At 48.3% G+C, this 26,263-nt stretch overlaps 3 protein-coding genes across 4 annotated transcripts; 2 read left to right on the forward strand and 1 right to left on the reverse strand.

Moving 5' to 3' along the window:
- The first annotated feature begins 9,659 nt into the window (after positions 1-9,659).
- LOC119356096 (branched-chain amino acid aminotransferase 2, chloroplastic-like) lies at positions 9,660-13,530 on the forward strand. Its single transcript, XM_037623001.1, has 10 exons — positions 9,660-9,983; positions 10,098-10,195; positions 10,682-10,859; positions 11,014-11,190; positions 11,270-11,401; positions 11,488-11,586; positions 11,906-12,022; positions 12,326-12,421; positions 12,528-12,640; positions 13,118-13,530. The coding sequence occupies exons 1-10, from the start codon at positions 9,879-9,881 to the stop codon at positions 13,233-13,235; spliced, it is 1,233 nt and encodes a 410-aa protein (XP_037478898.1). The 5' UTR covers positions 9,660-9,878; the 3' UTR covers positions 13,236-13,530.
- A 4,244-nt stretch (positions 13,531-17,774) lies between these two features.
- Positions 17,775-23,379, forward strand: LOC119356097. 2 transcript variants are annotated; one of them, XM_037623002.1, is made up of 7 exons: positions 17,775-18,681; positions 19,571-19,767; positions 19,870-19,922; positions 20,289-21,756; positions 21,852-21,946; positions 22,035-22,284; positions 22,370-23,379. In XM_037623002.1, the coding sequence occupies exons 2-7, from the start codon at positions 19,617-19,619 to the stop codon at positions 22,930-22,932; spliced, it is 2,580 nt and encodes an 859-aa protein (XP_037478899.1). In that variant the 5' UTR covers positions 17,775-18,681; positions 19,571-19,616; the 3' UTR covers positions 22,933-23,379. The 2 variants fall into 2 exon arrangements, with proteins under 2 accessions (XP_037478899.1, XP_037478900.1); XM_037623003.1 differs by lacking the exon at positions 17,775-18,681 and having other exon boundaries at positions 19,728-19,767; positions 20,330-21,756.
- Positions 23,380-23,563: 184 nt separating this feature from the next.
- On the reverse strand, positions 23,564-25,983 carry LOC119356098 (rop guanine nucleotide exchange factor 3-like). The gene is made up of 7 exons (XM_037623004.1): positions 25,440-25,983; positions 25,233-25,349; positions 24,967-25,121; positions 24,809-24,883; positions 24,427-24,717; positions 23,986-24,318; positions 23,564-23,888 (listed from the first exon to the last, which is right to left on the reverse strand). Exons 1-7 carry the CDS (start codon positions 25,765-25,767, stop codon positions 23,769-23,771), a joined length of 1,419 nt encoding a protein of 472 aa, XP_037478901.1. The 5' UTR covers positions 25,768-25,983; the 3' UTR covers positions 23,564-23,768.
- Positions 25,984-26,263: the final 280 nt, after the last annotated feature.

Raw genomic sequence — 26,263 nt, forward strand, 5'->3', positions numbered from 1 at the left:
TAAATATCAACCTTTACCTTCGGACCATTCGGGAGCTCCTCGTCATGTCCGTGATCTAATCCAGGACTCTGAACAACATTCGAACACTATTTCACATAACTCATATAATACTTTATCGACAATAAATGTTAGGCGTGTGTACCCTACGGGTTCGAGAATGATGTAGACATGATCGATACGCTTCTTCGGTCAATAACCAATAGCGGGACATGGATGCCCATATTGGTTCCTACAAATTCTACAAAGATCTTTATCGGTCAAACCTTTATGACAACATACGTAGTTCCCTTCGTCTGTCGGTATGTTACTTTCTCATGATTCGATCGTCGGTATCTCCATACCTAGTTCAATATTGTTACCGGCAAGTCTCTTTACTCGTTCCATAATACATCATCTCGTAACTAACTCCTTAGTCACTTTGCTTGCAAGCTTCTTGTGTTGTTGTATTACCAAGAGGGCCCAGAGATACGTCTCCGATACACGGAGTGACAAATCCCAATCTCGATCCATGCCAACTCAACAGACACCTTCGAAGATACCTGTAGAGAATCTTTATGATCTCCCAGTTACATTGTGGCGTTTGATAGCACACAAGGTATTCCTTCCGTATCCAGGAGTTGCATGATCTCATGGCCGAAGGAATATGTATTTGACATTAAGAAAGTAGTAGCACTAAACTGAACAATCATATGCTAAGCTAACAGATGGGTCTATGTCCATCATATCACTCTCCTAATGATGTGATCCCGTTATCAAGTGACAAAACATGTCTATGGTTAGGAAACCTTAACCATCTTTTGATCAACGAGCTAGTCTAGTAGAGGCCCACTAGGGACATGGTATTCAGTTATGTATCCACACGTGTATTTAAGTTTCCGGTCAATACAATTCTAGCATGAATAATAAATCTTTATCATGATTAAGGAAATATAATAATAATCACTTTATTATTACCTCTAGGGCATGTTTCCAACATCTTTGCCATGTCAGCGCACTTGGCAGCAAAGGAGCGCGCGGGTCGATTTCCCCTCTTGCGTCCATGGTGGTGGGGGTTGACACTACAAAAAAAGACACATCTGTGACATTTTGGGCCGAACGAAAAAAATTTCTATCATACTTATGACACTTCTATGATGATATTTGTGACAAAACCTGGTATCATCATAGATGTGGTGGGCTCCTACTTCTATGACAAAAAATCATGACAGAAAATGGGCTTTTCATCTTGGGCGGGCCGGAGACGCATCTGCATGACATTCTTTGGGTCTACCATGACGGAAAAACCCGTGGTAGAAGCAAGGGCGAGGAAAATTTTGGCAAGTTCCCGGTTACGGTGGGTGGTCGGGGCCGAGTGATGCGCGTTTCTCTCGTACACGTACGCGCGTGTGTGCGAGGCATTGGGATCTAACTGAACCCGAGCGAGGCGTCGCCTAACTGAACCCGGGCGATTGCACTGCAGGCTACGCGTTACTGAAACTGAGCGATCGAGCGATTCCTTCGCTACTGCTGCTAACTGAAGCTGATCGATGTTGCCTCTGGATGAACAGTGAGCGTTGCAGGGGGGTTTGGATGAACAGTGAGCGTTGCGGGGGGGTTTGGATGAACAGTGAGCCGTGGGGGTGGATGAACAGGACCCCGTGACGTTGCCTCTGGATGAACAGGACCTCGATCGATCGAGCCGGTTGGGACTGGATGAACAGGACCCCGTGAAGGGTTGGATGAACAGGACGACCCTGTGGAGGGCTGGATTAATAGTAGACGGTGGAGGGGTGGATGAACAGTAGCCCGTGGAGGGGTGGTTGAACAGGAGCCCATGGAGAGGGGTGGTTGAACAGTAGCCGGTGGAGTAGCGCACGGTGGAGGGTGGATGAACAGGAGCCCGTGGAGGCTGGAGGAGGTCGATGGTGGATGAATAGTAGCCCATGGAGGCTGGAGGAGGTCGACGGTGCAGATGAACAGTATCCCGTGGAGTCCCGTTTTGCGGTACGCCACACCCTTCCCGATGAACAGGACCCCCATTTCGACCGTAGCGCTCCAACACAAGTCTGTTTCGTCCGTTTTGCGGTACGCCACACCCCTCCCGATCAACAGGACCCTATTTCGACCGTAGGAGGTCCAACACAAGTCTGTTTCCTCCATTTTACGGTATGCCAGACCCCTCTCGATGAACAGGATCCCATTTCGAACGTGGCTGGTTGAACACAAGGTCGTTTCCTCTGTTGTGCGGTACGCCAGGCCTCGTTTCCATCGCCTGTTCCGTCCAAGCCCTCCCGATGAACACGACGAGGCATTCTGTTCCGACCCAGCCGGTTGGCTCCCCATGAACACGACGACGATGTTGTTTCTCCGTTCTGACCTAGCCATGTACACGAGCCCTGGCCGTATGTATGCACGAGTAGGCGTTCGAGACCCCGCCCGTATGTACGTACGTGGCCATATTTTCTTTCTTGCACCCTGGCCGTTGTACGTACGTGTACATGCTACGTGCGCGCCTCTACTATGACACGTGCACGCCTCTACATCCACCAGTATGTACGTACACGTCTGCGACCAGAATGACAACGCTACGTACGCTTCGACCAGGTGGGTCCCGACTATCAGGCACTTCCGTGCATGTGAAGATGTATATGGTGGGTCCCAACAGTCAGGGGGCGAATTGTTTTTTTATTTTTTGCCCGGACGCACTTTCTTGCGTGCGAAGATGTAGCTGGTGGGTCCCGGTAGTCAGGGGGCGAATTGTTTTTTTTTCGGACGCACTTCCTTGCGTGCGAAGATGTAGCTGGTGGGTCCCAGTAGTCAGGGGGAAACGTTTTTTTTCGTGAAATACGGTGGCCCGTCCGGTGGGTCCCCGCTGTTAGGTGGAGGAATAATTATTTTGTGTGTAATAAGGAGGCACTTCCTTGCGGCTGTCGTGGACCCACCTGTCAGCCTCTCCACGTATAGTACTTTTCCGATGGAAGTCGATCGTTGACCACGTTGACCACGCCGCGCCGAGAGCACCACGGCGGTGGACGATGGCGAGGCCTAGGAAGGGGACGACAGGGAGCCGGGGAAGACGCGGCAATGGATGCCCACGCGGAGAGGAGTACGAGGGTTGACTGGTACGGCTGCGGTGTGAGGCTGCCGTCGCCGCAGAATAACAGGGTGTGTGGGTGAGTAGAGGAATGGCCTGGCCAGCGGTGGGAGTAGTAGGAGGCGGTGAGGCCTCCGCGGCATCATAGCCGGCCATGGGAGGCAGGAGCATGCGGCACGACCGGCGCTGCTTTGAGCGGCTAGAGCAAGAAGACCAGAGGTTGAAGAAGCACTACAGCCGTTGGATGGACATCGTACGGTCACCGGAGCTAGAATCGTTCATATTGACTAAAGTTGACAAAGGCCTCTGTCCCAGTCAACTTAGTAGGCCCACAAGTCGGCCTCCCACCATGGTGGGTCCCAGCTAGCAGGGGGAGTATTCATTTTTTTGTGCGTAATAAGGAGGCACTTCCGGATGGGTCCGAGCTGACAGCGGGGGGAACGTTTTGTCACGAAATACGGTGGCCCGTCTGGTGGGTCCCAGCAATCAGGGGGGAAACATTTTTTTTGTGAAATACTGGTGGCCCGTCCGGTGGGTCCCTGTTGTCAGGTGGATGAATAATTATTTTCCGCGTAATAAGGAGGCACTTCCTTGCGGCTGTCGTGGACCCAGCTATCAGCCTCTCCACATACAGTACTCTTCCGATGGAAGTCGATCGTTGACCATATTGACCACGCCGCGCCGAGAGCACCACGGCGGTGGACGGTGGCGAGGCCTAGGAAGGAGACGACGCGGAGCCGGGGAAGACGTGGCAGTGGATGCCCACGCGGAGAGGAGTACGAGGGTTCACTGGTTTGGCTGCGCTGCCATCGCTGCAGAATAACAGGGGGTGTGGAGGGATGGCTTGGCCAGCGGTGGGAGTGGTATGGGGCAGTGAGGCCTCCGTGGCAGCAGCAGGCCACGGGAGGTAGGAGCAGGCGGCACGACCGGCGCTGCTTTGGGCGGCTGGAGCAAGAAGACCAGAGGTTGAAGAAGCACTACGGCCGTTGGATGGACATCGTACGGTCACTCGAGCTAGAATCGTGCATATTGACTAAGTTGGCAAAGTCCTCCGTCCCCGTCAACTTAGTAGGCCCACTATACTGGGTCCCAGCTAGCAGGGGGAGTATTCATTTTTTTTGTGCGTAATAAGGAGGCACTTCCTTGCGTGCGAAGATATAGCTGGTGGGTCCGAGCTGTCAGCGGCGGTAACATTTTTTTCACGAAATATAGAGGCCCTTTCGGTGGGTCCCAGATGTTAGGTGGAGGAATCATTATTTTGCATGTAATAAGGAGGAATTTCCTTGCGTGTAGCCGTGGACCCAGTTGTCAGCCTCTCCACGTACATTCCACTTCAGATGCATGTCGGTCGTTGACCACATTGACCACGCCACGCCGAGAGCACCAGGGCGGTGGACGACGGCGAGGCCTAGGAAGGGAACGAGCCGGAGCCAGGGAAGACACGGAGCCAGGGAAGACACGGAGCCAATGGACATGATGAACCCCTACGAAATGTTGTCTAGATTAGATCTAGTGTTTCTGGAACTTGCGGCGACTGGAATTGATTTCGTCGACTCCCCTAGGGTTTCTGGAATATTGGGGTATTTATAGAGCAAAGAGGCGGTGCGGGAGGCCACCGTGGTGGGCACAACCCACCAGGGCGTGCCTGGGCCTCCAGGTGTGCCCTGGTGTCTTGTGCTCACCATGGGATGGCCCTCTGGTACTTCTTTGGCCCACTGGATGTCTTCTGGTCCAAAAAATTTCCACAAAAAGTTTCCCTGCGTTTGGACTCCGTTTGGTATTGATTTCCCGCGATGTAAAAAACAAGCAGAAAACAACAACTAGCACTGGGCACTATGTCAATAGGTTAGTACCAAAAATGATATAAAATGATTATAAAATGATTGAAAAACATCCAAGAATGATAATATAACAGCATGGAACAATCAAAAATTATAGATACGTTGGAGACGTATCAGGCCACCGCCCAGATCCGCCGCTCTGGCATTCAAGATCCATAGTAAGCCGCAGCTTGCCAGGTTCCCACCGCCACGCATGCCGACCATCAGGTAGAGCCGACCCCGGACGCCACCGGCACCACGCCAACACCTCCCCCCCCCCAACCATACCGATGAAGGTGGAACACCTAGGCACGAGCCCACCATCTCTTCGGGCCGCCGACTGGCGCCCGGGCCCTCACCACCCTGGAGGAGAACTGATCTGGGTCAGGAACTGCCACCACCAGCCGACATGGCCGGGCCCCATGTTGCACCCGCAGCCATGGTGCCCCAGCCGCCATCGGAAATGCCTGGGGCCGCCGCCCCAACGTGCCAACTATGCCGCCACGCCGAGCGCCCAGGGGCGCCATCGCGCCTTGGTCAGAGACCCCTCGCGGGGAGGGGAGGAGAGCCCGCCGACCTCCTCCGATAGCAGCGGGGGAGCAGGGGGGAGGTGGTGGTTAGAGTTCGCCCGAGCCGCCCCCTGGAGGTGACACGAGCTACGGGAGTATTTGTTGGGAAACATAGTAGAAAGCAAAAAAAATCGCACCTACGATCACCCAAGAACAATATGAAGATGCAGAACGGGTTGTGATCAGCAATCGTTACCGACTCAGAGTGCAGCAGAAGTAGACGAGTCGGTGTAGATCGTACTTGAAGTCCCTCGAACGTTGATGACAATCCCGAGAACCGCCCTCGAACGATCTCTCGAACTGAAGACCGAAAGCACGGCCTCTCTACTTGGTTGCAAGTACGGTCTTCACGATCCGGTAGCGCTTCACCGTCCAGAGCTAATCGTCACCGAAGAATTAGAGGGAGTAGATTAGAACCACATAGGGCTTCTAATTATGAGGATTATAGGTGGCTAGGGCTAGCTCTAATTAGTCTAGGACCAACTAGAACTATAACTAGATCAACTAGAAGAGGCTCCCAAAACTTGTGTATCAATAGGGTAGAAAACCTCTAGTATATATAGGTTAGGAGGGGAGGAGAGGGCAGCCACCAAAGGAGGAAAACCTCTCTTGGTGCGCCGGCCAAGGGGGTGGGAGTCGGGAGTAGGACTCCCACCCCTAGTCCAATTCGGCCCCCTTCCTTAGGGAAGGGTGGCACTTTCCCACTTGGGCCTTTTTGGCCCAAGTTGCCTTCCACCTCTTGGCCTTTTAAGGCCCGTTGATGTTTAATTTATATATATAATACTATAAACATTTTCAGAGTATTATATATATAATTTAACATCTCTGGAAACATTTTCCACCTACACATATTAATTGGTAATACCCGGTATTACCCAATATTCACCGAAACCCTTTCGATGACCCCGAAACGCTTCCGGAACCTCTCAAAACTATTTCGAATATTAATGAAACTATTTCATGAATATATTCTCATCACTCTCGTTCCACTAACACTCAGCAGATCGTGATTACCTTAAGCTTGTGACCCCGTAGGTTCGGTAAATCATAGACATGAACGAATACTCCTTCATTCAATGACCGCTAGTGGAACCGTGGACATCCATATCGGTCCCTATGATTACACGAATGATATTGGAGTGAACCTTTGGTTATCACGCGATGTTCCCTTTGCTTCGTGATACTTTACGAAACCTAGTGTGCATCGGTATCCTCCTGGGTCATCACCATGCCCATTATACCGTTGATCCCGTTACCGGTTTTGTTCTTCTTTCTCGTTGGCATGTTTCGACGTCCCCGTGACATTGTCACATGTGTCTGGCAAGACAATTATGGATGTCTTCACACCAAGAGGGCCCTAAGAATATCTCTCCATCATCGAAGGAGCAAATCCCACTCTCGAGTTGTTCGTTCACTTGTCAAACATTCCGATGAACCTGGAAGTTGTCGTTATGATCACCTTGTTACAGATGACGTTTGAGAAACCCCAAAGTCCACCGCCTTGTAGGAAGTAACTGACACACTCTCATTTTCTGAGGAACTAAACTACACATGCTAACACTCCGTGTTATAACAAATGATTTCAGGCGATATGATCACAAAGTATAACATACAAGATTGGGTCGACTCAATATGATCATTCTTCTAATGTCATACCCTCAATGTTGTTTTAGGGATATCGCTGCACTTAACGATATTCTAAGATCTGGAAAATGTGATCACCAACAACACTTGAGCCAGTCCTAGAGGCTAGACCGGGAACCTATTGTTTTACCGTTTATCATTCCACACGTGCATACGAGTTTTCCACCGAATCGCATATTCTAGGATCATAGCAGTTATAACATGAAATATAAACTCTTAATTATAAACAAGGAAATATAATAATACAAATATTATTGCCTCTAGGGCATATTTCCAACAATATCCAACTATCACCTTGCCAAATTGGCATGTATGCAAATGTAATCCTTTTAGACTTTGAAAGCCACTAGGAGTAGGACATAAGCTGACAATGTCAATTTCCTATTTTATGAATCTCCTGTCATATTAGTAAGGGCTCCTTTGATTCAAAGGACTTTCGTAGAATTTTTTGAGAACTAGAATCTTTAGGAATTTTTCTATGTTGAGCTTTTGGTTCGTAGGATTGGATCCTATAGGATTTATTCATAAAGATCATTAGGACTTCATTTCATAGGAAATCTAACATCTACTTCAACCTTTTTTCTTTTTATAATTTCTTTGTTTTTTCTATGACATCAAACATGATTTGTCAATTTTATAGGATTTAAGTGGGCTTGCCACTCCCATCCAATATGTTTCCTGTTTTTGTGTTCTGACATTCCTACGACTCAAAGTGGCCCTAAGAGCAACTCTAGTACATGTGTTATAAATCGGTACTGCAAAATCATTTTAGGTTTCCCCTAAAACGATTTTGTGGCAACTCAATGGTTCTGACAGAACAGATCCGCTATAACATACTGCAAATTTAAAAACATAGATCATACATAGTTCCCGCTTCAAAATTCAAAACACACAGGAGTTCATACATAGCTAAAAACATAGATCTGACATAGATTAGGGATGTCAGCTTAGTTGCCGACGCGAGGAAGAACGCCTCCGTCAACTTGAAACAAGCGTGGGCATAGGTGTGGTCCTCCTTTGCCGCGATGAGCATGTCAGCGGCCCCTTCTTCTTCAGCTGCCATGGCCCGCTCCACGATGATGAGCTCCTCATCCGCCTCATGGCACCGCTTGGTGTGCGAGCAGAGCTATTCGTGGAGGCGGTGGAAGTTGGCCCAACGGGACCGACCGGCACTGCGGAAGAGGCGGCCATGCTCCCGCCCTTTCTTGGACCGCCAAGCCTCAGCGAGGGGGCGGCTGGAGCTGTCGGCCTCTGCATCGTTACGCGAGATCTTGCGCGGCGGCGGCCCGCCACGGCCATACCCACCACATCCGCGTGCAGAACCCGCCATTGCTTGCCAGAAAAAGGAATTGCGCCCGAACGGAATTGCTCACCGGAGATAGGAAGGGAGGCGGCGAAGGAGATGTGAGACGTGAACCCTAAAATGCTCCTGACCCCGTACATATATCGATGAAAGGATGGTTTTGCGGGTCGCTTGTAAAACTTTTACAAACCAGCCTTGATATAGCGGACCTGTTCGGGTCACAAAAAACACAAAAACAAGTCGGAATTATCCGGGCTGGCCAAGATATAGAGCATCCGCTAGAGTTGCTCTAATAGTTTGAAGCAAGGGATTCATTGTATTTCCTAGTTTTATGATCATGAAATATATAGAACAAAAACGTGCAAAAAGAGATATTGTTGTTTACAGTCATGCCCTATGGAATTTTAGTGACGCGAAGATGACAAGTTTAATTGGTAAACATGGCAAAATTGTGCTCAGTGTATTTTTAGGGCAACACTATGCGTCGGCCGACGGATAATATGAGAAGATCCGCCGCCTCAGCAGCCGTTGGATGGAGTGTTAGAGTAGCCATCTGATCTCTACAACAAGCACGTTGTTACGCTCATCTTTCTGCAACAACAGTCTTGTTGTAATCAGACTGTTTTTTATTTCTGCAGCATGAAGCTTATTGTGCTCGAGCTTTTGCAACAAGGACCTTGTTAAAAAATTCTGGACCGGGTTTTCCTCCGATGTTAGCAACATGAGCCTTGTTGCACTCAACCTTCTGCAACAACAACCTTATTGCAGAACTTTTCAAACACCTTTTTTTGTTCGATCTCTGTAACAAAAGCTTTATTGTAAAGAGCCTTCTGCAACAAGAGTCTTATTGCAGAATCTTTTCTGCAGCTAGAAGGATAGCTTGGCCATGGACAAGGGAGGAGAACATTGCTGCCACGGACGGTCCTTCTTGGGGCAGCGGGAAGATGACGGACGCGGCTCACAGTGCCACGTGTAGCAAAGAGGAGGCGGCGAACGCGGAGTCTGTTTTCAGCTGGCTGAACAATAACATTTTCCTATTTTTTTTTACCAGAAAATTGTCGTGCGTTGACATCTTTGAGTCACTAGAATTGCCATGGTCAAATCCGAACATTCGGGATTTAGTACCATTTTCGTTAAACTATCATTTACGCAAGAGAAGTACGACCGCTTTACCCCTACCTGAGACCCGATCTAAAGACGCTTCTGCCTCGCTGACCGGTGGACCTAAATGGCCAAATCCCTGTCAGCCCCGCCGCCTCCGGCCTCCGCACCCGCACTGACAGGGCTCGACCCACTTCGCTACCCGGCGGGCGAACCAATGTCAACAAGCCCGCCGGCACGCTTGCCGTTCGTGCGTTCCGCAGCCGCCACCCCGCGACTCCTTCTCCTGATCTCCCCAGCCGTACCGAGTAGCCAACCAACCTACCCCCACCCACGGCCGATCCCCTGCCCCGGCGAGTCATACAAATATGGAGCTCCGCCTCCGCGCCCCGGTGTCCCGCGCTTCCGCTTCTCCGCGCGGCACGGCGGTCTCCCCCAGCCCCAGGCCGCATCCGCGCCTGCCCTCACAACCCGTACGAATTTTCATCTGCGACTTTCTGCTGCAGCACGGCGATCGGTTAAGTCGTACTGTCCCCAACTATGGGGAAAACCATCAAACACCTAATAAAAAGTGTGGCTGTCTGCAGATTCAGAAGCGATTCGCCGGCAGCGCCGTCTCCGTCTCCAGGCGAGGCACTGCGGCAAGGAGCAGCCCGTGTTCCGCCCTGATGACGGCGTCATACAAGTACGGCAACTTGACCCGGCGCTCCGCGCTGCTGCACTTTCGTTTTCGTTTACGCCAGCCACTAGGCCTGCCTGCTGTTCCTGGCAGAACAAGAACATAGTCAAAAATTGTAGATGGATTATGAAGAATGGGGATTCATTCGCGCATTGCGGTGTTGCTATTGTCCGCTCATTTGTCCTACATTATAACATAGTTATGCACAATTGATGACCTAGTGAAGGAAAACATTGTTACAATCCACTATTTAGTTAAACGAAGAAGGAAAGATTGCTACAATCCAAAACTGATCATGTCAAAGGGTTTAATAGCCACGAGGAGGTAAATAAACTAGAAGAAATCGGTGTAGTACTATCACTGCATCAGTGTGCATTTGCATTTAGAAGCTGCTAATAAGCTTGGTTCCCTTCTGCGTTCTGGCTGTCCCATGATGGGCATTTTTCCTGTTTTGCCGAATTATTGTTTGTTCATGTGGGCTGCATGTTCCAGCACAGGAACTCCGGACCTGGTCGACTTCGACTGGGAGACTCTTGGATTTCAATTGGTCCCGACAGACTTTATGTATATAATGAAATGTTCGTCAGATGGGGTGTTCACCAAGGGTGAATTGGTTCCGTATGGGCCAATTGAGATGAACCCCGCTGCTGCAGTTTTAAATTATGGCCAGGTTTGTTTACCTCCCTGTTCTGCCTTGAAGAATCACCACATGATTGATGAACAGTGCTGTGTAATTAATATCCTTGTTGATTTCAGATATGTACGCTGCTTTCGTTTGCTCCATTTTCGTTGGATATGCTCTAACATGGTTATAAAACGTGCAGGGATTGCTCGAAGGTCTTAGAGCACACAGAAAGGAGGATGGTTCGGTAATTGTTTTTCGCCCTGAGGAAAACGCGTTGCGGATGAGGATAGGTGCAGATCGGCTATGCATGCCTGCACCAAGCGTTGAGCAGTTCCTATCAGGTGTCAAGCAAACTATATTGGCAAACAAGCGTTGGGTAAGTACATATTTCCTTGAACAGTGACATGTGATGCATATCTCCTTTCTCATGGGTTATGTGCTTCATGAGATTGTAGGTACCCCCCACTGGCAAAGGTTCTTTATATATCAGGCCGCTGCTGATTGGAAGTGCAGCTATGCTAGGTGTAGCACCTGCTCCGGAGTATACATTTGTCGTGTATGTTTGCCCAGTTGGTCACTATTTCAAGGTTGGTGAATTTGGCTTCTTTTCAGTTTCATATATCCATTTTTTATGGTTCCAACAGTAATATTTCAATGTCTTATTTACTTTCAGGATGGCCTGTCTCCTATTAGCTTATTGACTGAGGAAGAATATCACCGCGCTGCACCTGGTGGAACTGGTGATATTAAGACAATTGGAAATTATGCTTCGGTAACACACCTTGCTCTGTAATAAGTGTGATATTATTCATCTGATCCATGATTACCTTCTGTACATCTTTACTCCCTGGTTCTCTGAATATGAGTTTGTCTTCCAATATTTTGCAGTTACCCTCAACTTGCATGCTACTGTTGTGCTGCTAAGTGCATCTCAGCTCTAATTTTGCATAGGATAGTGGTAGCTTTCCTCAAAATTTGGTGTATATAAATGCTTATCTTGATCTCTCTGGTTTGATAAGATCAGGAATAACATTACCATATTGTTATGTGGTTCCTGATGCTTTGCACTTTTGTTGAATCCCTGTATGCAGGTTGTTAGTGCTCAGAGAAGAGCCAAGGCGCAAGGTCATTCTGATGTTCTTTACTTGGATCCCGTGCATAAGAAGTTTGTGGAGGAAGTTTCTTCCTGTAATATATTCATGGTGAAGGTATGTGTACTGTACTTTGTTCCATTTGGCTTCCTTTGCAAGTGGATATGAAAACAACAGTGTAGAGTAGTTTGAGTATTAGTGCCTATGATTTCGCTGACAATGATGTCTCGGGGAATCTGCGTAGTCTATTGAAAGAACTGAACAAGGCGCAGTTGCAGAATACCATCACCTGATTAGCATGCTAGTAGCCAGGATATTTACTTAATTCCATGACTGCTCCAAACTGTATATGTTGTATTGGCACTATTTTCTTATTACTAGATTTTGATAGGAATGTGATCATTGAATTTTTCCTGACAGGATAATGTTATTTCTACTCCACTATTAACGGGAACAATTCTTCCTGGAATCACAAGAAGAAGTATAATTGAAATTGCCCGAAATCTTGGAATCCAGGTAACTCAAACAGGGATGTTCATCTTCAGCCTGGATCATCTATGGAGCAACAATATGAGATATGATACGATCTTTTCATTTAACATTCTAGCTTTTTTATTTTCAGGTCGAAGAGCGCCTTATTGCGATAGATGAGTTGCTTGACGCGGATGAAGTCTTCTGTACAGGGACTGCCGTTGTACTATCACCTGTTGGTTCCATAGTGTACCACGGAAGAAGGTAAATACCATATAGCCTTGAAGTAATTATTTTTCTACTAGTATCCATTTACATACCCCCTTCGTTCCATAATAAGTGTCGTGCTCTTAGTTTAAATTACTTATTATGACAGCAGGGAGTATTTGATTAATGAGACTACCAAATCTAGGCAGGATAGGCAGGGTTTATAAGCTTACGAAATTAGGCAATCAGACGTATTGCATCTCTAACTATGAGTTAAGTGCCTAGCAGTAGCAGCAGCATTTCATGTTTGCTCTATGATTGTACCAGCTCCACTGAATTGTTGGGGCCTGGCTCTGCAAAGCCTATGATTGTACCAGGATAGGCAGGGTTTATTATCTTCTTTCATTGATTGTTCATACAAAATCTGCAATTGCCAGTTGGGGCAATATTGGAAAACTTATGGGATCTGCCAGCCACGTCGTCAATTGATTACCATTCCTGTATTGAAATCAATCGACTCTCGTTCGTTTGCAGAGTGGAGTATGGGGGCGGGAAGGTCGGAGCGGTGTCCCAGCAACTGTATTCGGCACTCACAGCTATCCAGAAAGGCCTTGCAGAGGACAGTATGGGATGGGGTGTGCAATTGAATTAGCAGCTTTATCATCTGGATGGTCTCTACGAGCTCCTCGGCATGAAAACAATGCAAAATCACTTGACTCTCTGTCAGCAACTTTTCCAGAACGTAGAATAGAGCAATTTCCCTGTGAAGATAGCAAGAGGTACACACACAAGATAGCATCAAGCTGGATCAAAAGATTAATAATAATGAATAAATAGCTGTTGTTTTTTGTCATTCTGTTTCCCAGGAGGACTGATTACACTTTGAGTGTATATAACTCTACCGTACACCCATGACACATAATTATTTGTTGCACCAACTGGGTTCATTACTAGTGTCTCCTTTATGTCTGATATGTATTGAGGCCAACTTATCTGGACAATGGGGTGTGCTAGCACAGTGCATAATTATATTTGGTCAGGTGGCAACAGCTTTTGCCAATAATGGCTCCCTGGCCCCTGCATCTCATTTACGGTTTGGGGTTCGTCTCGCCTGGTCTCCTCTTCCTCGGCGCAACAGCACACGCCGTGCCATGCACAGATGCACTGTTGCTGATCTGAAAACCTTAAATTTGCTACAGCACCTGCAGCTAGCTAGCTACACATGTGACATATCCATCCCTCTACTACTAGTTAAAAGTCTATGATTAGTAGACCATCTCTCTCTTACCTTTGTGGGTCAAAAGGGAGAGAATATATATATTGTTACCGCTCATATAGCTTTAGAAAAATACTTTCACGCATGGCAAAAAGGATGCTGCTGCTACACACCAAGCTCCTCCCAGCCCACCACGCCCTATTCCTTTGCGGCTATGGCAAACTCTCCTCTTTAGGCTTCACCGGCGAGCCCATAGATTCGTCTTCCCTTTGCCTGTCGCTTCGGTTAGTAGTTTAGGTTAGAGTTTTTAATCCTTGCAGGTGTGGCGCTCAGGCGGATGGCGGGGCTTCTTCTTTGAGTTTTTATTTCGGAGTTCAATCCAACTCAAGTTCGTCCATCTGGACATAGTCGACGGAGCTCTCGCGTAGATTCATGCCGTCTCCTTGGGGCGGTGAGGTTAGGGTTTCTCGTCATGTGACGAGATTTGACGTCAGGTGCTTCAGATCTATTCAATATTTCAACAGCGACGACTGCCACTTCAGGGTGCTGGTCCGGCTTGGATGGAGGAACGGTGATAGCAACGCGTTGGCGGCTCATTCCGGCGATGGTAGTGGTCTTTTGGTGGTCTTAGAATCTCGATGTAATTTTTATTATGTTTAAGATGCTGTGTATTTCCGGCGAACTTTGATAATAGAACTGGATCAATAAATACTTGTACTCTACCAAACTGACCATTCTCTGTCAAAACTGGTGGCAAGGAAGGAGTGAAGGATACATCAGACCATCCCTGAAAGAAAACAAACAAAAAAGGGACGGAGGGGGGTTGCATCAGAGCACGCAAGACAGAGATGCTTGTGTTCCTTTGTACTTTAGAGCTGTGGAGAAGAGATCGAGATCGATGGGCAGTTGCATCTTGCATGGGGTTGGGTTTGGACTAGGACGCCGTAACGACCAGTTTTAGTTCTTGGTCTGACGCGCGGACAGCTGAACGGGGACAAAAGATGAACGGCGGGTGAGGCGTTGGCGTCGAACATAAGTACGCTTGGCAACAAAACCCCGGGCTGTTAGGCGACTGACCGATGGAACAGGAATGATATATCCAAATCGCCACCCTTTTTCTTCGCGACGAGGCCGACTGATTAGCCAGCCCAGGGGCGACGCGTACGTGATGGAAATGGAATCGATCGCCCACCTAGCGGCGGACAGCGGTCGGCGTCGCCGTGCGGATGCCACGCGCACTGTCGCAGACGCGTGCCGGCCGAGCGTGCGCGCGCGCGGAGAAAGCGGAGCCTCCTGTCGACGGCTCGCGTACTTGCACCGGTGCACGGTGCTGCCTGCGCCTGATGCATCCGCTGAAGAACGGCCGACGAACCTCGCCGTCGTCCCGGCGGTCGATGACGTACGTTTGTAAAACGGAAAAGCAACTCGGGGCAGCTCTGAGGGAGGGCTCGAGGAAGGAGGGGAAGGTTGAGATGTCGCCGGAATAAAATACCGGCCGGTCGCCCAGCGCGGCGTACGCATACATGATGCACGGTCGCTTGCAAAGCCCACCGGCCGACACGCGCGACAGCGACCCCTCCGCCAACGCCTCCATGCTGCACTGCATGCATCCACCGCCGTCGGACCGGGTCGCGGTCCACGTACGCCCCGACCTTCCTTCCATCGCGCTAACCCGACGTACGACTGCCGGCAGAAGTACACACGCATGTTTGTTACGGTCGTGTAGAGCCATCCAGACCAGCCACGTACGTACGCCTCTCTGTACCGTACTATATAGTATGTATACGAGGAGGCCCACTGTTTCCGGCCGCGTGTACACAGGCGAAAGTAAAGAAACTGTGTACAATATGAGGTGTACGAATGACATACTACTCTGATACTAAGACATGTTTTCTGACATGGAAAAAGAATCAAGGAAAAGAAACGGGTGATGCCGGGATGCTTTAGTTAGACGCTTCTTCTTATATCCCATGCTAATCCAACTGGTTTCTGGCGAATCTTATTCTAGTTGGTTTGTCACATCCTCGGAATTAAGAATCGGATGATGACACCTGCTGCCGCTGTGGCGCTCACAGAGGAAATTATGAATGCAACCTTCAGGTTGTTCCCATTCGCCTGAAAATATTGGTCAGAGCTATTGAGGAAACCAACCAAAAAGTATATATTTAATGAGAGAGATATTGCTTTGCATGAAAAGGCTGGAGAGATTGAGGGTAAATTTATACATTATCATGAATAATTCAGCGTAAGGCTTTTTCTTCTTAAACTGGAGAGAATTCTAATTAATTGAAACATAATGGTTGTATCGTAATCGTTTCTGAAACTTATTTATTGTGCTAAATAATCCCTTTTCTGGACAGACAAAACCAACATGGATTGGTTAATTAACCAGGAAGTCAGAGAGATACTACTTGCAAGAAAAAACCAGATAGATTAGTGATAAATTTAATTTTTTGTCCTAAATAATTCATCGTAATTAAGACTTTTCTTTGAATGTAACTCCGGTTAATTAAGGTAGAATAGTTGTATATTCCAATCATTGTGCACTCTAGTAATCATTTTTCACTCAAATGAGCTAGTGAAAGCTGCAGTTAGTCTGAATTAGAAGATGAAATTTGACATTTGAATTCAACTTGTCACGGCAAAAAAAAAACATCTCTTGTCACAAAGGTTGCACAGTCAGGCTCCCTTCCGTGGTTCATGTTGAATGCTCGGTGCTCCAAGGAGAGGGGTTGTTTGGAAATGTGCACAAGCATACTCGACACACCCAAAAGGAAAACATGACCACAAACAGTGAGCGCATATATAAAACTCAATACTTTGCACAAGTAATTCGCCCTGCTTACTCCATGTTCCTTTCTACGTTTTATGTAAACTTCATGCAAAGTACTAAAAGATTGTGTACGAAGATTGAGAAAAGCTCTAACAGCAATTGGAAGTGGTAACAAGTAATGGTGAATAAAACCCATCATCTACAAGGAGCATACGAGGTTTCCCTCCCGTCATCGCCCCGACATCCTCATCGCTTGGCTTCTAGTGAAGTAACCCCATATGCTTGCAAGGTGACAATGAAAAAAATGACAAGGCATCACCTGTCGACAACCACAGTGTCATTCAGCTGTAAAGCACCCCACTTATCGGTAGCGCGTTATTTATTAGGACGTCGAGCCACCCGGGCTTCATGTTTAGAAAGTGTTTTAATACATTGCGCTTTTAGAAACTGATGGTTTGGTGCCAAAGATTATCGGCCAGTATGCAGGCAAGCCAAAAAATAATAATTATCTACCAATTGGTTAGCTATCAACTTGTCCTGCTAGCCTCTCAAACCCTTTTAATTCCCCCACTTCTCATTCGGGGAAACTTTGGTCATGCTTGTTTAGATGTGACATTATGAATATGTTTTGCACGGTAGCTATTCTTATATAGAAACACAAATGGACTTAACAATCATAAATTATAATAATATGTATTATAATGATGATGATGATGATGATGATGATGTTTTACCACTTCATGTCTATTGTCCAATCTAGTACTTCCTTCGTTCCGATTTTGAACTAAACCCATGACGAGTAAATCAGAATGGAGGAAGTAGTATATAGTGTCATGTTCAGGGGTGTATGTGTCAAGATTTATGTCACTACGTGTTGAGCTTGATGGAGCAGCTATTGACGTACTCCCTCTGTCATAGTTTAGAAGGCACAGTTAAATTTGCGTGCGTTTCCATAATAGACAAGGTTTAGGGCGCATTGCATTTATTTCTAGTAGCTAATTAGCACTCCGATATACTATTTCTATATGCATGCGTAGTGTGAATGCTATTTCTTAGTCCATCTCACAACCAATAGATAACCACCTAGGTCTCAAAAAATTTGCGTCTACTGAACCGTGACGGAGGGAGTAGTATGGACACGAGGGACATACCAAAACTGAGGCATATATCAAATCCAAACCCCCCTCTTTTAATCCGCTGCCCCTCCGTCGTCATCAGAGAGACAGAGAGAGAGAGAGAAGAGAGAGCGATGGTGGTAGGAGAGCAGAGTAGGCAGTGAGGGCAAGGGGTTCCACGTCCCAAGAAGCCTGCCGATTGCTAAGGAGGAGCCGTGCATGCGCCCCCATGGCCACGGACGGCTCTGTTTGCTGAGGGGCACAGAGGGGGAAAGAAGGATCACCATCATCAGAAAAAGGCAACTAATTTCCCACACGGTCCTGTGAAGAAAAAGGAAGGGGCTGTGAGTATCTGTCCATCCGCATTCGGGTTGTTTCCTTCCATCTCTGAAGGCCCGGGGAATTAATTCGATCCCGGCGCCGCCGTCGGCGTGTTTCGCCGGCCCGCTGCCAAGAAACGGAGGATCAATCAGAGATTGTTCGGGCGCTCGGGTCTTTCCTGCCTGTGAGATTCTGAATCGCCGGAGGCCGAAGGAGAAGGACTGAGACTCCGCCGGAGGCGTGGCCTGCATGTTTGCCCCGCCCTCCTCCTTCCTTCGGCGTGTGTAGATCCTTCCGAGGTATTCCTCTCCGGCGTGCCAAGTTTCTCGATTCTGGACGTGGATTCCAAGCCTGGGGCGGGGGCCATCCTTCCGAGGTATTCCTCTCCGGCGTGCCAAGTTTCTCGAGGAGGCACGGCAATAACAAGGAGGGTTTCCTGCTCCGTCAGAAGATCATTCCAATCTGTCTCCGCCCGTCTTCAGTTGGTTTCTTCATCGTTGAAAGCCCAGAGGTCGGATTCTGAGTTAATCTCTGAATATTGGTGCCGAGTTTACAGAGGCGGAACACAAGGCGATTCAGACGATTCAGCAGGCCGTTCTCCAAGAACAGTGGTCAGGGCGACAACCGGGTCGTCACCTGGTGGGTTCTGTGATCAATACTCGCCGGTAAACAGGTAAATTAACCAATCTTGATCTTGATTTTTCAACATCTGGCTAGACAGTCTGATTAACTTGGCCCAATACAAACACAACTTTCAGCTTGTTGTAGTGCTCCGTCGGTGCTCTGTTTTTTAATCAATGACGCAAAGGCAAAGTCCATTTTGGTGGTACTATATTGTTTTTATAGAACGGGCATTTCGGCCAGCTAGCAGCGGTTCTTCGTATGCTTTGGGAGATAATTAGTCCAACATGACAACCCTTCCTTTCGTTATCACTGAATGAGGGGGGACTGAGTTGAAATCTTCAGAGTTCACCAGTTTGCCTTTTCGATACTCCAAAATACTTCTGCCTCTCCAGTTTCAGTTAATCTGTTCTTCTTATTTACCTTTCGGATACCCCGGAAAACTTCTCTCTCTACTTTTTTTTTACCAAATATGTGGCATGTTTGCCTTTTCAATACTCCGAAGAGCTTCGCGCGTCAAATTTTGCTCCTTTGGTTCTTTCAAGTTCTTGTGACACGGTTAAGCTCACTGAAGAAAACAATACTAAACACGGAAACCTGTAACTCTAACCACGTTGAAGCCGACATTTGCATCCGGTAGGTGCAATGTGATCCTTGCCTCTTTTCGATATGGTCTTTGTCTTTTGGGTCTTTGTACCATTTCTCATTCATTTATTTGGTGCGCTGTATTTGTTTATGTAGTTAGTTATGCCACCATTCACTAATTGGAACATACTTTGAAAATCTGAGCTGTTGGGACTTTTTTTCTTTTTGAGAGAGTGAGTTGTTGGGAATTGGGAGAGTGGAAAAAGGGAAGCTTTGGTTGCCATTATATATTCCTAATTTTGTGCTGTTCAGTGTTCACACAACTTTCGGTTTACGCGTGTGCTTTATGCATTCAGGTTAACTCCTCTGAAGAGGGTGCTTACAAGATAACACCGTTTGGCCATGTTGTCCCCCAACATGGCAAACAAAAGTTACAAGCAGCGGAACGAGAAGGTTCAGGTAGGTTGTATGTCGGGGCTGATCCGCATGTTCGACTTCCGCCGCGGTCAAAAATATCTTTCAGATGGGAGCCGGAGGATCAACACATATTCAGGTGAGGAACTCAGTGACATTCCTTATCTGCACTATACTAGTATGAGTTGATGTATTATCTGGTCCATGAATTTGCTAAAAATAAACTGTGTGCTTTGTGCAGTTAAAAGGGGTCTAAAAGGTTCTGAAGATTACAATAGAATCACGGCTGCAGATGTAAGTTTTGAATCGACTGAAAACTACGTATTATTTTCCAGTTTTTCACATAGGAAGTACTCTCTCTGTCCCAAAATAAGTGTCGTGGCTTTAGTTCTTGATTACACTCATTTTGGGACGGAGGGAGCACAAAATAGCGCTATAAACCTCAAAATGTGGTAATTTTGGAACTTCTTTAAGCTTTTGAAGACACTTATGTATGAATATTTTAGGTATGGCAGAGTACTATGTGATATCAAATTTATTAGCGCACAAAATAGATGCAATCATTTTTAGTTATATGCGGTATGTTGGAGTTTAACATGGTCAGAAGTATTTATAACATCTTGAAAATAACTGCGAATACAATCAATTGCCTTTTCTCAGAATGACAGAGACCATGGTGCTGAAACAATTTATGCCGGCAGGCCAAGTATTAGAGCACTGATGGAAGAAGAGATGGCCAGTGGCACACAGCCCTTGAAGCAAACAGAAAGAAATACGCTGGGGATATTCTCTAGTGATGTTAAGTCTGTGAATCTGCCTGAAGGATCTGAGATTGACCTAAACTTGGCTGCGAGTCTCATGGAAATTTACAGAAGTCACAATGGAAGTCAAGACAGTAGCGATTCTGTTAAATCCGGTAACATTTCTTATTCAGTTGACCAAGAGAACAATGCTGATGCTGGTGCACATACCAGTCGGATACCCTGTGTTATTCAGAAAGCACTAGAAGATGTGGCCGAAGCGGTAATAAGCCATCAATCAGCGAATGCAGACTACATAACCAGCAGCGGCGAAGCTAGGTCCAAAGAATTGGTTGATGCACTGCAGCTGCTGAGCTCAAACAAAGAGTTGTTTCTGATGCTTCTGCGAGACCCGAGCTCTAGATTGTTACAGTGCCTCCAAAACCTCTATACATCCCTAGGAGGTCCCAAGTTAGAACCCACGGAATCTGATGAAGTAAATAAGTTGCAAGTTGCGACTAACGGCATAGAGCAGTCGGAGGTTTCACCAAGTAAAGTGCAAAGAAAGTATAATTCTTTCTTGCAAGAGGATAAGTTAGTCATGAGGAAACCATCACAGCTAAATGACACTTCCCGTGGCCTTAGCACAATAGTAATCTTGAAGCCAAGTCCTGCAAGAAGTCAGGGTAGCCTTATCTCAAGTAGTGTAACTTCTTCACCACTATCAAATCATAATAATATGCCAGGTCAGGTTAAAAGTGGCAAAGCTCCTCACCATTTCTCTCTTAGAGAGCTTAGAAGGAGGCTAAAGCTTGCCACCATGAGTAGTAGTACTTTCCACAATGCTGATCCACCCAAGCAGTTTGCTGTCGAAAGTATGTCGATAAGTTCAGAAAGTACAGATTCTTCTGACTGTGAGATAGCTAAGGAACCATCCATTGTTGTTGACAAGAAAACAAACTTTAGAGATAGTGGAATTGGCATGGGGAATGATGCCACTCATGGTGTCGGCTCTTTTTCCTATGAAAAGGCTAGGAAGCATCTCATTGAGAAGCTAGACAATCAAGATGAAGACATTTCTCAGACTCTACATAAATCAGAATCCATTAGGAGATTAATTTCACATCCGGAGGATGAGGCATTTTCTCCCAGTCATTCCCCTCCAGAGGAGGGCATTAGTATATCTCAGGAAGCTACAGACTCAAGTTCACAAATAATTGAGCAAGATGATAGTTCAGCAAATTTTAGCCCACCAAGCGAAGACCAGGAGACAGAATCGACCAATGCAAGCTCTTCATCAGCTAGTAAAGAGTTGAATGAACTCAGGACAGATCATGGCAACCATGTATTGGAGGAGCACACTATTTCTCAGGAGCTAATTGATGAAGGTACGTTGCTCATGTATTATAAAGTGTAAGATCCCTTCTCTTCAGCTTTAGTTTTTTGTTGTTGTAATGTAATATACACATCCATTTGTTTGCAGATGTTAAGAACATGCAGGATACAGTGGAAAACCTACAACTCTCTACCGAGACCGAAACTTCAAGTGAAAGATTTGAACTAATAAATTCAGAAAAGGTAAGTCATACCTCTTAGCAATTTTGATACAAAGTTGAGCTGTTTTTCTACAGAAAGTTGATGAATAAACTTTCCCCCTCTACTGAAGTTATCTTCCGAAGAACCACATCCTGTGAATGTGTTACCAGAAGTTACTGTGCATTCTCCTGAGGACCCCGTTGAGGAACAAGACGATTGCAGTCCATCAGCAGTCGTTCGATTAGCCAAGCCATCCATGTTGACATTTGCTTGCCTGCCCGAGAATGCTGATGAAAAAGAGGAGAAACTGAGTCCACACTCGGTTCTGGACCCTTCCTTGGCAAATAGTACCAGTCCCAGCCATAAAACTCGAAAGCAAGGTACTTGAGTGAAAATAAGAAATTCCACCTTTTTTTTTTGCTTTTGCAATCGATTGATGACAGAAAAAATTGTGTGTGCTTGCAGATGAGTTGTCCATGCCTAGCTCAAGAGTTCTTTTCGAAGAACTTGACACTCCATCTGAGACGTTGCAGACTCCTGTTCTTTATGATAAAAATGAAAGGGTTTCCTTCATTAAGTCTGTGCTAGAAGCGTCAGAATCGCTGGCCGGGGGCTGTTCGGAGAGGTGGTATACGGATGTGTCAGTGCTTGAGACATCTGTATTGGCTGAAATAGGAATGTCATACTGCCTGACAGACGATGTGGTTCTTCTTTTTGATTGTGTTGAGGAAGTCCTTCTCAAGATAAGCGATGATTTCTTCGGCGCTGACCCATGGGTAGCTTTTCTGAAGAAAAACGTGAGGCCAGCACCTCTGGGGATGGAACTCGTTAGAGAGGTGGCTAAGTGCATCGATTGCCTTGTCGATGATACTGAAACTCCAAAAACGTTAGATGAGGTGGTGCTGAAAGACTTGGAAAGTGGACCATGGATGGACCTTCGGTGCGATGCCGAAGACGCTGTTATTGATGTGTGGGATGGTATGCTTGACGACTTACTGGAGGAGATGGTATTTGACCTGTGGTTTTAAGACTGTAGATCTTTGTAGTCATCCATGAAGTTACACCTGATCAAACCCGGCCTTTTGGTAGTATGGGGGAAAAAAGGTTACATCGGAAAAAACTGAAAAGGATTTTATAGATTCAGCAGTGTTTTCTTTTATAGAGAAGGTGAGGATGCAGCAATGATCTGTTATAAGGAGGTAAGGAGAAGTGAAGTGAGTATGATAGATGAGATCTCAAAAAGATTATAGAGTTAGGCAGTTCATCATGATAGGGTTGAATCCCCTTTTGATGGAGCGAATAACAGTTTTTTTTTCACAGCCCGGTGCTGTTAGTTGTATAATCTTGAATAAATGTGGTTCCAGACACTAGGAATTGTTTGGTTATGCTTTTCTTCTCACTTGATGTTGTTGGCTGTACAGGTGTGAGAATAGGAGATTGAGTTTGGGTGTGTATAGATTGTTCCCTTAACTGTCTGAAGAATAATTTCCCTCAAGGGCAGGATATATAATTCTCCCTGTTTATGATATGTTCATACTCTGGTGAATCATGTCAGCTGCCAACTTGAGAGGCCCATGCCCATCCATATGCTAGAGGAACATTCACAAGTGACAAGTGATACTGTACGCATCCATTGTCATGATACAGAATGCAATGCAACTGAGGGGCCATGGGATTGGAATGAATGTAGCCCCAAGCATGGCTATGCTAGGGGAGTAGCCTACTGTGCTCATGCTGCTATCTTCCATTAGTGTACTAGCACTACATGTTATGGCATAATGTACATATTGTTGGACGGGTGTATGGACCAGCATTTTGGTTTTCTGGTCCAGGTCCAGGTCCGGGCAGGATGAACGAATGATCATCATCCGATCTTCCTCGCCGACTCGTCGGCGAAAAGAACGTCGTCTATACATGTCACTATGGTGTACGCCAGGCTCTCCAGCACCCTGGAGTAGCTCTCCAGCACGGCCTGCCCGACGTCCTGCGCCACAAGAACAGATTCATCACATCACAATTTTTCACAATTCAAGCCTGTAATCAGATCGAAAAGCTTTGGTGTGGTGATCATGGTTGCCGACCTTGTTGTGCTGTATCTTGCTGGCGTCGAGCGTGGTCTGGGAGAGGCCGGGGAAGCGGTGCTTGAGGCAGAGCAGGGCGTCCTCGGCCCGGCTCGCCAGCATCACGTTCTTGTCCGACTCCATGAGGTCCTTGACGGCGCCCCACGGCGACCGAGCGTGGCCGTGCCCCGCCTTGCGCCGCCACACGTGCATTGCCGCCTCCACGCGGTCCGCCGCCTCCAGGGCCTCGTGCTCCGACGACAGCTCCAGGCAGTCCAGCAGGTACTCCGGCGAGAACTTGCCCGGGAACGACATGCCCCGGTAGATGGCGTCGCCCACGCTCGCCCGCCCGCACTGCACATTTGGGTACCAGCAACCTTTGTCAGAGGAATCGCGATCGGGAAACTAAAAGAAAAGTTTCAGTTTCATGGCGGGAGGTTTGAGGCTGCCACCCTGACCCACCTTGGGAAGCGTCTGCGTGTACGATTCTGGGATCTTGATCTCGGCGAGGATGCCGTTGTTGATGGCCATGGCCGCCTTGTGGATCTGGCTCGCGCAGTCGTGCTTCTGCCGCAGGTCCCGCCGGGCCGGCTCCGTGAGCCCGGACTTGGTGACGCACGGCACCGGTAGCCACCACCGCTCCTCGCCGCGGTGGCTCGCCGGACGGCAGGGCGCCGAGTCGTCGCAGCTGTCCTTGTGCGCCTTGTCGTTGAGGTACCAGAATTCCGTCTTCTGGAAGCCGTCCAGGATCTCCTGCGCGCGCATCATCAATCAAATCAAATTAAGCCCACGTGAGCAGCAAATTCTTGGAAGGCGCGAAGGAGGAAATGGGCTCGGATCTTACGAGCAGCATGTCGTCGAGCTTCTCGAGCGCCGGGAGGTTGACGTAGATGTCGGATCTCGGCCTGGTCGCCATCACCTGACAGAACCAGAATGCTTTGTCATCAGTGACATGGAAGTTGTATGTTTCGAAGCCATGGTGGTGATGTTTCGATTCTTCACCTCTCGGGTCGTGCCGTCGGGCAGGATGTCCTTGGACGGGAAGAACTCGACGATGTAGTCGCAGACGGAGAGCAGGCAGTCCATCTCCCGCCGCCACATCGACTTCTTCTCCACCGGCAGCGGCTCCAGCCTGTGGCAGCTCCCGAAAACGGTCGCTGCGAGCAGAGGAAGCAGCGGATGCTATCAGAGTATCAGGGGACGTCCTCTGTTCTCTTGGTAATTAACCTCCTCCAAACAAACGTGGACGGGCGTGCTTGATTGCTTACCGTAGAGGTTGGTGATGGCGTTAGAGATGGCGGCGGCGGTGGAGACACCCTTGCCGCCGCCGGACATGTCCTCCCCGAGCAGGAGCTTCGAGAACCTCTCCTTCATCAGCTGCAACTCTGCCAGCCCACACCCACGAGTACATTAGCGCATTAGCATACCTACAATGGGCAGGAGCCAAGAACAGAGAGCAGCAGAGAAGTGCGTACCGGTGCAACCGGCCTTGCGGTCACGCGCGCCGCCGCGGCGCGCCTCCGTGCCGAGCCTCTGCAGCAGCGGCGCCGGCGGCGGCATCCGCGCCGCCAGCTTGCAGACCGGCCAGCGCGGGTACGGCGACCCGTACGGGCTCCCGGGCTCCCCGCTGCACTCGGACGACACGTCGGAGGCGGCGTCATCGTCGTGCTCGTCGTCGCGGCGGAGGTTCAGCGCCCGCAGCACGCTGCCGCGCTGATGGTCGAGGGGCATGTCATCGTCGTCGAGGTCGGCGTAGTCGGACTGCGAGCCCTCCTCCCACGTCGACGACGTCGGCGTGTCCATGTCTATCCCCGCGCATGCACCGACGGCCGCTTAGTTCACGCGCAGGCACAGCTCTGGGCGGCGCGTGCGGCGTGCGTCGTGATGGTGCGCGCCGAGTGATCGATCGAAGCCGGGCAGGCAGGAATGGGAACTGGATAGCGATGGTGGTGGCGCAGTGGAGGACAAGGCGGGCGGTGTAGGAGTCGGAACATGCGGGGGGAGTGGCAGCGGGGACAAGGGACGAGCAGAAATAGGTGGCGTCGCCATCATGAGGCCCCACGATGACGCCCGCCCCGCCCGCCCGGTGCCCATGAGGTAAACGGGCGTGCGATTCCCTTCCCTCACTGCCGCCGGCGATGCCTCCTGCCTGCCTGCCGCGGGAAATTTTCTTTGAAATGTGCAACAACTTACTGCCACCGCAGTAATCCAACTAGGAGTATCACTGTGCGCCTGGCACGCAGCGGCAGGCAGTGCTCTGGCGCTCTGCCACGGGCATATGATCACGTGCCCGCCCCAC

The sequence above is a fragment of the Triticum dicoccoides genome, chromosome 2A, assembly GCF_002162155.2.
Source record: "Triticum dicoccoides isolate Atlit2015 ecotype Zavitan chromosome 2A, WEW_v2.0, whole genome shotgun sequence".
NCBI lineage: Eukaryota > Viridiplantae > Streptophyta > Magnoliopsida > Poales > Poaceae > Triticum > Triticum dicoccoides.

Coding starts and splice junctions, on each gene's coding strand:
- LOC119356096 (XM_037623001.1), top strand. CDS start 9,879: ATGGAGCTCCGCCTCCGCGCCCCGGTGTCCCGCGCTTCCGCTTCTCCG. Junction 9,984..10,097: donor CGCGCCTGCCCTCACAACCC/GTACGAATTTTC, acceptor GGCTGTCTGCAG/ATTCAGAAGCGATTCGCCGG. Junction 12,422..12,527: donor CCCGAAATCTTGGAATCCAG/GTAACTCAAACA, acceptor TTTTATTTTCAG/GTCGAAGAGCGCCTTATTGC.
- LOC119356097 (XM_037623002.1), top strand. CDS start 19,617: ATGTTGTCCCCCAACATGGCAAACAAAAGTTACAAGCAGCGGAACGAG. Junction 19,923..20,288: donor ATAGAATCACGGCTGCAGAT/GTAAGTTTTGAA, acceptor GCCTTTTCTCAG/AATGACAGAGACCATGGTGC. Junction 21,947..22,034: donor AACTAATAAATTCAGAAAAG/GTAAGTCATACC, acceptor CCTCTACTGAAG/TTATCTTCCGAAGAACCACA.
- LOC119356098 (XM_037623004.1), bottom strand. CDS start 25,767: ATGGACACGCCGACGTCGTCGACGTGGGAGGAGGGCTCGCAGTCCGAC. Junction 25,122..25,232: donor CGCCATCACCAACCTCTACG/GTAAGCAATCAA, acceptor CTCTGCTCGCAG/CGACCGTTTTCGGGAGCTGC. Junction 23,889..23,985: donor GCAAGATACAGCACAACAAG/GTCGGCAACCAT, acceptor CTTGTGGCGCAG/GACGTCGGGCAGGCCGTGCT.